Source organism: Talpa occidentalis, unplaced genomic scaffold (genome assembly GCF_014898055.3).
Source record: "Talpa occidentalis isolate TD23 unplaced genomic scaffold, MPIMG_talOcc4v2.1 talOcc4.17, whole genome shotgun sequence".
Taxonomy (NCBI): Eukaryota; Metazoa; Chordata; class Mammalia; order Eulipotyphla; family Talpidae; genus Talpa; species Talpa occidentalis.
Genome location: NW_023601754.1, coordinates 7,059,598 through 7,072,189, shown reverse-complemented (window position 1 = coordinate 7,072,189; position 12,592 = coordinate 7,059,598). Strand labels below are relative to the sequence as shown.

At 39.5% G+C, this 12,592-nt stretch overlaps 1 protein-coding gene across 5 annotated transcripts in view; it reads right to left on the bottom strand.

Moving 5' to 3' along the window:
* Window positions 1-12,592, bottom strand: part of NFATC3 (nuclear factor of activated T cells 3) — a 101,070-nt gene that overhangs the window by 40,456 nt on the left and 48,022 nt on the right. For 4 of the 5 annotated variants that reach the window (XM_054696928.1, XM_054696929.1, XM_037515958.2 and 1 more), the window contains exon 4: window positions 366-565. In XM_054696928.1, coding sequence (XP_054552903.1) covers window positions 366-565 — 200 coding nt within the window. Of the gene's footprint in view, window positions 1-365; window positions 566-5,696; window positions 5,848-12,592 lie in introns of those variants that run through there. The other variant, XM_054696930.1, reaches the window with a different exon arrangement.

Sequence of the window (12,592 nt, the reverse complement as noted above, 5' to 3'; positions counted from 1 at the left end):
GTCAGACTTGAAAACGCTTTAAAACAAGTCCTTGGCAACCTCTAAATTAATCTTGGTGACTCTGATAACCTGCTGGCCATAATTCTGAAACCAGTAGGCCATATGAAAAGTCACCTATATTTTTATCTCTGTCACTTAGCATGATGCTTAGCTTGTACTAAGTGGTTTATGAACTTTTGCTGAATTTTTTTTAGAAATATGTTACCAACCTTAGCAAGTATACAACAATTCTTTATATAATATGTTTAGATAATTTAGAACAATATTTTATTTTTGTACTATGAAAAGCAGTATGTTTTTTCCCAAAAGTGGTTCAAGGAAAAGAAAGAACTGGGTATGTTCTTTTTGGATATGTTTCAAGATACCTGGCTGACATATTATTTTCAGGAAGAAGTGGAATTTCCAAGACCTTTGTGCTGGCAATTATTATCTCTTGGCTTGCAGTAGCAACTGTTTTCCCAGTGATTCGATGCACCTGGTAAAATGCATGCGGTCGCAAGTATCTATCATCTGCTGTTCCAATAAACATCTGTAGATTTATTGGTTTTTCACTATAGCCCAGGAGCTAGTTAGGAAGAACAAAAACAGAAAAATACAATTCATTACTCATGCATTTGACAATAAACAAATTGTAGACTTACTGTTTGTTCTATCTATAGCATATATTATGGATGCATAAAATGTTACTTCAAAAAAGATAACCAATGGGCCTCCCTGGTGGCGCAGTGGTTGAGTGCTGGGTTGCGAAGCTGCCCGCAGCCACTGCAGCGCCAGTTCGATCCCCGGCCACACGGCGAGGGTCCCACGTGGCGTGCAGACCTCTCCTGCTGTCCGCTGCTCCCTTCAGCAATGTACTTTGTCAGTCTCCTGTTCTACTCTCTGCTCTGGCGAATTCTCTCACCCTCCAGCGCTTCTGACTGTACCCAGTGCTTATATAAATAAATAAATAAATAAATAAATAAATAAATAAATAAATAAATCTTAAAAAAAAAAAAAGATAACCAAGTCTAAAATAACTGAAATGTGATTATCAACTGACACCAACCACAGAAAGACAGATTTTGCAGTTGACACCAACCAAGTTAAGCACCACCTAAACAAATAAAAAATCAACATTCTTTGGGAGAATATGAATGTGTATGTAGACTTGTTGGCTGTTGCTGAACTGTAGGAATTCTTTATAAATTCTGAATATTAATCCCTCACAGATATAATTTGCAAATATTATCTCCCATTCTGTAGGTTATCTTTTTCACTTTGTTGGTAGTATCCTTTGATGCACAACATTTTATTTATTTATTTACTTCTTTATTTTAAAGATTTATTTATTTATACAAGAACTGGGGTATAGGCCAGAGGCGTGGGAGGGTGAGAAAATTCACCAGAGACAGAACAGGGAGCAGAACAGGCAAAAGACACTGCTGAGGGGAGCAGCAGGCAAGGCAGGAGAGGTCTGCCACGCCATGCGGGCATCTCCCTAGCTGGCCGGGTATGGAACCTGCGCTGCAGAGGATGCGGACAACTTCACAGCGTGGTGCTCAACCCGCTGTGCCACCAGGGAGGCCCACAAAATTTTATTTATTTTATCTATTTTTTTAAAGATTTATTTATTTATGCATACAAGAGCTGGGGTACAGGCCAGAGATGCAGGGGGTGAGAGGATTCACCAGAGATAGAATGGGGAGCAGAACAGGCAGACTGACTGAAATACACTCCTGAGGGGAGCAGCGAGAGAAGTCAGGAGAGGTCTGCTGCGCCATGTGGGTCAGCTCCCTGGCAGGGAATAGAACTCGTGCTGCAGAGGCTGCGGATTGCTTCATAGTGTGGTGCTTACTCCACGAGACACCAGGGAGGCCCACAAAATTTTATCTTTTATTAAATTCAAGGTATCTATTTTTTTTTCTTTTGTTGTCTGTGTGTATCATACTTAAGAAAACACTGCCAATATCAAGAGTATTTTCTTTTTCTTTTTTTTTTAAGATTTATTTTATGTATACAAGAGCTGGGGTACAGGCCAGAGTCGCGAGAGGGTGAGAGAATTCACCAGAGACAGAGCTGGGAGCAGAACAGGCAGATGGTCCGAAAGCACTGCTCAGGGGAGCAGTGGACAAGACAGGAGAGGTGTGCCTCGCCATGTGGAAATCTCCCTGGCTGGCCGGGAATCGAACCGGTGCTGCAGAAGCTGCGGACAGCTTCACAGTGCTGCACTCAACCCGCCACGCCACTGGGGAGGCCCAACATCAAGAGTATTTTCCTCAATGTTTTCTCTTAAGAGTTTTATAGGTTTAGGTCTTACATTTAGATCCTTGATGCATTTTGAATTAATTTTTGTATATGATATAAGGTAAGGATTCAAATACATTATTGTGCATGTGGGTTAGCTCCTTGGCTGGCAAGGATCGATGGAGACAGCTTGATAGCACTGTGTCTTTAACCCCTGCACCACCAGGAAGGCCCTCAATTGGTTTTCCTATGTTGAGTCACCTGCATTTCTAGGGTAAATGCTACTTGGGATATTTAATGTTTTTTATGTGGTGTTGGAGATTTGGTTTGCTATTATGTTGTTATGGATTTTTAGGTTTTTATTCATTAGGCCTATAGTTTTCTTGTATCTTTCCCTTCACCATTCTCCTTTTAAGAAAAATTTCCTCCATTTCACATGTAGACCACCTTTTAAAAAAGACAATCTATCATTTTATATAGCATTTAATAAGAAATTTCAGTCTTTCAGGGTCTTCACCAATTCCTTGAAGTTTAATACATGCCACTTTCCTTCTTACTTTAGTGTTATCTATATAATACTTGTGAAGTTGGGACATTTAGTATATCAGAATTATATTAAAATCTCTTTATAAAGACTCCGATATCTAATCTAAGTCATTTCTGGGTCTGCTTCTATTGATTGTTTTCTCTTTACTGTGGGAAACACTTTCTTCTATCGTGTGTATACATGCATTATTTAAGATATACTAGACGGGGCCTCCCCGGTGGCGCAGCGATTGAGCGCTGGGTTGCGAAGCTGCCCGCAGCCTCGGAGGCGCCGGTTCGATCCCCAGCTGCTCCCCGGCCACCGGAGGAGGGTCCCACATGGCGCGCAGACCTCTCCTGCCGCCAGCTGCTCCCCTCAGCAGTGTACCTTGGTCCTTCTGCCTGCTCTGCTCCCCGCTCTGGCTCTGGTGAATTCTCTCACCCTCCCGCACTTCTGACTGTACCCAGTGCATGTATAAACAAACAAACAAAAAACAAACAAACAAATAAATAAAACATGCCTCTATTAAAAAAAAAAAATAAGATATACTAGACGTTATATAAAAGAACTCCAGAGACTGAAGAAAATATTTACCTCAAGACAGAGTCATGCTATTTATTTTGCCAGGTTACAGTTCTTAAATTATGTCTGGACTTTATCATAGTTTTAGTCTGATTCCTAGAGTATTACTTTCAAAGACTTTGAGAGTACATGGAATCTGAGCATTGTCCAGGTTACAGAGATCTCCCTATGCAAGACAGCAGTCTCCAGCCCTTGAAATGGTTAAGAGAATTTTCTCTGATTTTACCAACAAGCTGCTTGCTTTTTGTGGTCTATGGAAAAGTCCTTTGCTCTTATTCCTGTGCCTGAAAATATCTCTTTCAGCATTGCTGCTTCCAGCTTGGATCTTAGAATACCTTGGAGAGATTCTTCCCCCTACTACCTCTGTACTTCTTTTGTAAATGAAAGCCTACAGTGCCTCAAAGTATTTCGGCACCCTCCCCGCAAAAGGTAAAAGAAAGAAGTAGGGCCTCCCCGGTGGTGGCACAGTGGGTTGAGCGCTGCACTGTGAAGCTGTCTGCTGCCTCTGCAGCACGGGTTTGATTCCTGGCCAGCCAGGGAGATTCCCACATGGTGCAGCAGATCTTTCTTGCCTCACCTGCTGCTCCTCTCAGCAGTGTCTTTGGTCCTTCTGCCTGTTCTGTTCCCTGCTCTGTCTCTGGTGAATCGTCTTACCCTCCCACACCTCTGGCCTATACCCCAGCTCTTGTACAAAAATAAAAAACTAAAAAAAAAAAAAAAAAGTAAATAACAATTACTCTGCTTTTGGCTGGTGGCTTCCTTGCATTTGGTCTCACAAGTTTTGTTTTATTTTAAAGATATATTTTAATTTATTTATGCACAGAAGAACTGGTTGTAGGCCAGAGGTGTGGTGGGGTGAGAGGATTCACCAGAAACAGAGTAGAGAGCAGAGCAGGTGGATCAGTGCCTGGCATGTAGCTAGTGATTAAAAAAAGGGTAACTACTAGTCTACAACCATGAGTCTAAGTTCAGAATCAAGTGAGAGAATTTCAACAGCCTTTCAAATGTGCAGAATTGCTATGCATTATGTGGGTCATCTCCCTGGCCAGGGATCGAACTCAGGCCATGGTGTGCTCTCAAGGTGATAGCACTGAGACTTAACCCCAACTCCACCAGGGAGGCCCTAGTCTCACAAGTTTTAAAGAGATGACTCTTCAGCAATTCCCATTCCTACTTTTGGCTGCAAGTGTCTCTAGGAAAAAGATCTGCAATGTGTCTGCTCTAATCCATTAAACCAGCAAGGAAACAATATGATAATGTGGGCTACATATAGTCCACTCTTCAGCAAGCATAGTAAAGGAGGTGTCCAGTTCTTCAAGGCAATAGCAAAATTTCCTGGCACTCTTTTCCAAGCACTGTTTGTGTAAGTTGTGGTTATAAGTCAGTGTCAGTGATGTTTCGCTCCAATAGTACCAGGTAGAGTGTCTGGACACTGTTCCAGGCCATGTAGCTTCCAAGTCTAAGCTTTTATGAGCTACCTAATAAGCACCGAAAGAAATTCTCTCCTGTTTCTGTACTAAGGTTTATAAAGAATCCTGACAATTGATGTACAGTGTCTGGCATGTAGCTAGTGATTAAAAAAAGGGGTAACTACTAGTCTACCTCCATGAGTCTAAGTTTGGAATCTAGTGAGAGAAATTCAACAGTCTTTCAAATGTGCAGAATGAATTTTATTCTATCATGTGACCCTTTTAGTGAATGTTGTACTCCCCATTGTTTGCCCAATCCTAACTGCACAGTAGAGTTGGTAACCAAGCAACATAATTTATTATCCCCCTCTACCCAGGAAAGTATATAAAAACTTTCATAGATACTACAATTTACCTAGAATGATTTTCAGTCCTGTAACATTTATAGAGAAGCAGTTAAAGCCCGGACTATTCCAACAGGCTTATAACAAACTGACACTGTTTTCACTCTTACTCTCCTACAGTCCATTCTCAGTCCAGGTGCTGGAAAATTTTTTTTAATATGAACCAGATAATTTCATCCACCGGCTCAAAACTCTCAATGGTTTCTTTCCACACTCAGAACTAAATTAAAACTTCCTATAATGGTTTATGTTCTGTATGATTTGGGCCCTAATTTGTTTTACCTTCTCTCCATTCCACAGTCAGCTTTGGTCCTCCTGGTATAATACTGCACGAAGCACCAAAGATCATTACTAACCTCACATTTAGTATTTAATGACTCCAGGATATTCTTCCCTCTCAACTCCATATTACCTCACTGTTTTAGCTCTACAGCCAAAGGTCACCAGTTCAGAGAAGACCACCATTTATATCACATCTGTGTCACATTATTATGTCCTATTCTTTTTCACAGTATTGATCTCTATAAAAAAGTATTATACATTTGTTATAATATTATCTGTTTTCCTCAGTACCAGATGGGTTCAATTAAGGCAGACACTTTGCCTTGTTCATCACTCTATTCCTTCCTCTTTTAATTAAAGATGCACTCTGGCAATACCCAGAGTGGATGTCACTGCTTCAGTCAGTATTCTACCGGTGATGCTGAAACAAAGCACAAAAGCTGCATGTATTATACCTGAAGGAATTAGAGAAGATCATGAAAGGCAGATATTTATTAATAGAGTATGTAAAGAAGCAAGCTAAGAGGCTAACACACCAAACTCATGTTAACTGGGCCTCATGGCTATAAGTGATAAGCCATTTCTTTCTGCTTTATCTGTTGCTTTTATGTTTAATCTTAAATTTAGCAAATTATTTGATGGTTTCAATTGTTTATCTAGTAGAGGTAGAGAGAGCAACAACTTTACCATTCACCTTTAAGTACTTTAAGAGAACAATGTTCATCTTATTATATCCAGAGCCTACCAAACTACCTGGCACATTACAGGCATTTAATCATTGTTAAATGAATTTGTGAAAAAGAGAACACTGTGTGGCGGAGCAAAATAATTCATGACGTTAACAGAATTAATTAAATAAGAATTACAGTCATGAAAATAGCTGTTCAAAATGATGTAGCTAAATCTAAAATAGAAAGTAAATTTTAAAATTTAAATTTTATTTAAAAATTTATTTTGGGCCTCCCTGGTGGCACAGGCGGTTAAGTGCAGCACTTTGAAGCTGTCTACAGCCTCTGCAGTGCCAGTTCCATCCCCGCCGGCCGTGGAGATACCCACATGGTGAGCAGACCTCTCCTGTCTCGCCCACTGCTCCCCTCAGCAGTGTATTTCAGTCAGTCTGTCTATTCTGTTCCCCATTCTGTCTCTGGTGAATCCTCTCACCCTCCTGCACATCTGGCCTGTACCCTGGTTCTTGTATAAATAAATAAATCTTTTAAAATAAAACAAAATAAAATATTTATTTAAAAATTTAAATTCATTTATTAAAAATAAACTTAAAAATTTTTACTACTATCTATCGTTACCCAAGTATCATAACATACCAGTAAGTACTATATGCCAAAGTATCCTAGCCATATTAGGTGACTCACATTAACACAGCTTGGCAAAGACATAAGCCACCTGTTCTTTATATTTCGATAGTAAAGTAAACTGGTAATGGGGGAAGGTAATAATGCATATAAGATTTCAAAGGGAATATATTTCATCACACATATTTTGGCCAACAACTGCTCCGAGTGTCTATACTACAGAATAAAAAAAGCAGGGCTCCTCCCCAGCATCTCAGGAATTTAAAAAGAACATCAAATAAATTAGACTATCATCCCATAGCCTTTCCAAAGAAGCATTATGGTGTAGGCTATATACAAATTACTGCTACTATTAAACAATTTATTTATTTATAAAATATTTTATTTATTTATTTTTGCTTAGAACTGGGGTGCAGGCCAAAGGTGTGGGGCTGAGAGGATTTACCAGAGAAAGAGTGGGAAGTAGAATAGGCAGAACTACTGAAGTATACTGCTAAGGGGAGCAGTGGGTGAAACTGAAGAGGTCTGCTGCGCCATGTGGGTCAGCTCCCTGGCTGGGGATGGAACTCAGGCCATCACAGTGGTAGAGCAGAGACAATCTCTAGGCCACCAGGGAGGCACTACTATTAAACTATTCTTCAAAAACTTTTATCTACCACTACTATATGTCTCTTCAGGCACTCTACTTTGTAGCAGAAAGTAAGCCATATTGTTTATTATGTTTCTGTATCATTTCCATAGCAAAGGTCTATGTACCTGATTAATTTAACTAAAGCTAGAGGGTTAAAGCCCAAAGGTATACGGACAGATTGCAGCAGCTTCAATAAGAGTTCTATTATCAGTTCTGTTAAATAACTTGGTATGAAGAGATATGAATATATTAAAAACATGACAACACATTATACAGATACTAAAAATACAAAGTTAAATCTTCATACAACCCAAATGTCCAAAAATAGATGACAGGATCAAGAAGATGTGGCATATATACACAATGGAATATTATCCAGCAATCAAAAAAGATAAACTCATGCCATTTATAGCAACGTGGAAGGACCTAGAAGGAATTATGCTCAGTGAAATAAGCCAGAAGGAAAAAGAAAAATATCGGATGGTTTCACTTATAGCACGAATATAGGGGAACCAAATAAGACATCAATGTAAAAAAATAACAGTACAAAACACAACAAACAGCCATTTTCTCTGTTTGTAAATAAAAACCAGCCATGTTAGTGGGGTTGGGCACACTTGGCTCGTGCTCTTGGCCAGGCAGGTTTGGTCTCGGCGGGTCATTTGGGATTCCAGGTCAGCGGAACATGGGTAGGACACATTTAAGAATTTATCTCCCTCTTTTCTCCCTGAGATGTTGAGTTGTACATTTCCTCATTCCCCTTCTCTTGTAAATAAACCTTTTGTTAACCTTAAAAAAATAAAAATAAAAATTGTTCAAACCCCCCACCCCCCAAAAAAAAATAAAAAAATAAAGAGATGTTGGTTCCCCGCTCTGTCCCTGGTGAATCCTCTCACCTCCCCGGACCTCTGGCCTGTGCCCCAGTTCTTGTATGCAAAAATAAATAAATCTTTAAAAGAAAAAAAAACACAACAAAGCAAAAACAAACAATCATAAATCAGAGACATTCTGCAGGGGAGGAGGCAGGAGAGAGATCAGAGGGAGGGAGGGAGAGAGGAGCACAGGGGACTGAGGTGCTGGTGCACGGGTGCAGTGGGGAAGGAAACTCTATGGGGACCACACCTGAGAGGGTGGGAGGGAAGCAAATATTGTTTAAAAATGAACAGTGATGTAAAAAATAAAAAAATAAAATAAAATAATATCTAAATATATAAACTATAAAAAAAACAAAGTTAAATCTTCATAATACAAACTGCTTAAAACTGAAAATGTGCATATAACATAAGAAAAAAATCATCACCTGGAAATAATCTTGGTGTATGATGAAATATAAAACCTAAATATGAATACTACACTCTCCATTTAAAATATTTCAGTAACTTTTGGAGCAAGACAAAAAGTATTTATACCTTAATAAAACATCCACTGTATAAGAAAGTATGTGTGTAGTTTAACGTAATTTTATGCTATGTGTGTAGATTCAAGTAACTACCATCACAATCAAGATACAGAACTGTTCTATCACCACAGAACTCTTGTGCTATCAATTTATACTTGCAACTTTCAACCTGACCCTGTTCCCTGGCAATCACAAAACTCATCTCTATCTCTACACCTGTGCCATTTCGAAAAGTTATGTGTGTGTATAAATATGTGAGTGCGTGCGCACACACACACACACACATACATACATGGAATCAAACTTGGTAACTATTTGAAATACTATTTTTTTTTTAAGATTTTGTTTATTTATACAAGAACTGGGGTACAGGTCAGAGGCGCGGGAGGGTGAGAGAATTCACCAGAGACAGAGTGGGGAGCAGAATAGGCAGACGGACGGAAGACACTGCTGAGGGGAGCAGTGGGCAAGGAAGGAGAGGTCTGCCGCGCCATGTGGGTTTCTCCCTGGCTGGCCAGGAATCAAACCCATACTGCAGAGGCTGCGGACAGCTTCACAGCGCTGCACTCAACCTGCTGCGCCACCGGGGAGGCCCTGAAATACTTTTTTTCACTTGGAATAATTCTATGGAGAACCATCCAACTTGTTGCATTTATTAATAGTTTGGTTCCTTTTTATTGCTGAGCAGTAGTACAATGTATAATATACCAGAATTTAACCATCTATTTGGACTGTTTCTAAATTTTTGGCTATGAAAAATGAAGCTGTTATGAACACTAGAATACAGGTTCTTGTATGAATGTTTTTCTTTGCTAGTGATAAATGCCCAATAATGCAACTGATGGGCCATGTGGCAAGTGCAGGTTTAGTTTTTTAAGAATCTGACTATTTCCAAAAGTGGCTGTACCATTCTGTATTCTCAACTGCAGTTTATAAGGGACCCAGTTTCCTGACATCTCTGCCAACACTTAGAACTATTTCAACTGTTCTAACAGGCATGAAGTAATATTTCATTATGGTTTTAATTTGCATTTATCTAGTGGCTAATGATGTGCACCATTTCTCACATATTTATCTGCCATCTTATCTCCTTGGCAAAATGTCTGTTTATATTTTTGCCCACTTGCTAACTGCTTCTTTCTTATAGCTTTCAAAGTTCTTTATATTCTGAATACAAGATCTTTGTCAAATATGTTGTTTGCAAAGTTTTCTCCCTATTTATAGATGGTCTTTTGCATTCTCTTAATAGGATCTTGTATAGAGCTAAGTTCTTAATCATGACTAAATCAATTCATCAATTTTTTTCTTCTAGATATCATGCTTTTAGTATCATGTCATAGAACTCTTCACTTAGCCTGAGATTCTAAAGATTTTCTTCCATGTTTTCTCATAGAAGTTTTATAACTCATATTTAAATCCAGTCACCTTTAATTTTTATATGAGATGTGAAATTAAGGTTTTTGTTTTTTTTTTTTTTGCTTACGGATATCCAATGCTCTAACACAACTTGTCAAAAAGACAATGTAGGGGCCTGTCTGGCGGTACAGGGGTTAAAGTCTCAGCGTTATCAAGCTATCACCAGCCGCTGTGGCATGAGTTCCATCCCCAGCCAGGCTAACCCACATGGTGCAGCAGACCTTTCCTGTCTAGCCTGCTTCTCCCCTAAGCAGTATCTCTCAGTACATCTGCCTGTTCTGCTGCCTACTCTGTCTCTGGTGAATCCTCTCCCCTGACCCACACCTCTGGGCTATATCCCTGCTCTTCTATGCAAAAATAAATTTTTTTTTTTTTATTTATTTTATTTTATAGAGGCATGTTTTATTTATTTATTTTGTTTGTTTGTTTGTTTTGTTTATACATGCACTGGGTACAGTCAGAAGCACGGGAGGGTGAGAGAATTCACCAGAGCCAGAGCGGGGAGCAGAGCAGGCAGAAGGACCGAAGTACACTGCTGAGGGGAGCAGCGGGTGGCAGGAGAGGTCTGCGCACCATGTGGGATCCTCCGCCGGTGGCCGGGGAGCAGCTGGGGATCGAACCGGCGCCGCAGAGGCCGCGGGCAGCTTCGCAACCCAGCGCTCAACCGCTGCGCCACCGGGGAGGCCCCAAAAATAAATTTTAAAAAAGTCTAATAACATTAGCTTAGCTAATATTAACATTTTCTACATGCAATGTTTCATTAGTCCTCATATCAGTGCCTAGATATTATCTCCATTTTACAAAAAAAGAAATAGGAAGTAAACTTCCTTCCCATAATCAGCCTCTCATATCACATTATAATTTCCAGTATAGCAGTTAATACATTCTAATATTATTCTGTTTGTTCACTTGTTCATTTTCCCTTTCGGTATACTGCACAAGAAAGCCCATGAGAGTGAGGGCCTTATCTGTCTTGTTTATCTCTGGATTCCCAGCATTGATAGTACTGTCTATGTATTGTGAGCAAACAAAAATTACTTATTGTATAAATGAAGGGACAGGTTGATAAATTAACAAGAAATGATTCAATAAAAGGTTTAGAATACTTAAGGCCAATGATAGCGTATAGCCCAGGATTCAAAGACTGAGGCTGCAGAGACCTTATTAGTCACTTAGCTACTACTAACTCCTGAACATCATTAAAGACAAATATTATACAGCAAGTGTGGCAGAGAAAGCACACCGACACCAAAGATTATGCATGGAGTTGGATACCATAGTACTCAGAGTTGTTGCTGAGGAAAGGCTGGTCCAACAGTAATTATTCTTCCTAGTCCCCTTGCACGTAAGTAGGGCTTGCAAATACTCCTGGCCAGAGCCACTGTACATGGTAACAACTGCACTTTTCCAGGTTCATTTATTTCATGTGCCTTCCCTATTCTCTCTTCCCTTTTCTTAGGGGGCAAGGAGGCAATGTATTGAAGATGATAGCATCACAAAATGGACAGTCCTTTTATTCATGATCTGAAAGTTAAAAATAAACTTCCTTTTTTATTTTTTTATTCTGATAACTGAAAATTATTAGTTATAGTAATTAGCCTACCATACTTAACCAAGGTGAAAGTACAAAAATGGTAAAGATCTAACATTTTTCTCAGGGGCTAAACAGACAGAGTCAAAGGCCAGGGTTTAAAAAAGGCTTATGAATGAAAAGCATTTTGAAATTATGAGGTATCTATAGAGTAAGAGGAAATATGGTATGATAGTAGAGGAACAGCAGAGTTGAAAGACCTGGGTTTAAGATTTCTGCCAATCACACTATGTGTAAATTTAAATCATCTGTACAATATACTTACCTTGCCATTTTCAAATAACTTCTGTATTAAATAAAAACTCAGAGAAAACATTTTGTAAACTACAAAGCACTACGAAAATGTCAATTCTTGGAATTAACAGGTCCACAAACCTGCAAAATGTCCCTTGTCTTTTAGCACTTTCTAAATAATGCCTACATTAAAGCAAGTTCTTTTTAAATTATTTTTTTCTAGGGCCTCCCCTGGTGGTGCAGCGGTTGAGCACTGGGCTGCGAGGCTGCCTGCAGCCTCTGCAGCGCCGGTTCATTCCCCGGCCACCAGCGAGGGTCCCACCAAAAAAAAAAAAAAATTTCCTAAAACCTAAACATTATGTTAAAAGATACAGAGAATCTATAAAATTAAACCATCTAAAACGCACGTGCGCGCGCACACACACCCCACACAACCCCCCCAGAAACTGATTCCTGGTGAACGCTTCAGACTTAAAAATTTAACTATATTCAACTATAAACCAGAGAAATACTACAGGGGAGGGAGAAGGGAGTAGGATCAAAACAAGAGGGGTGAGGATTGTACGGGGACTATAACCAAGATGA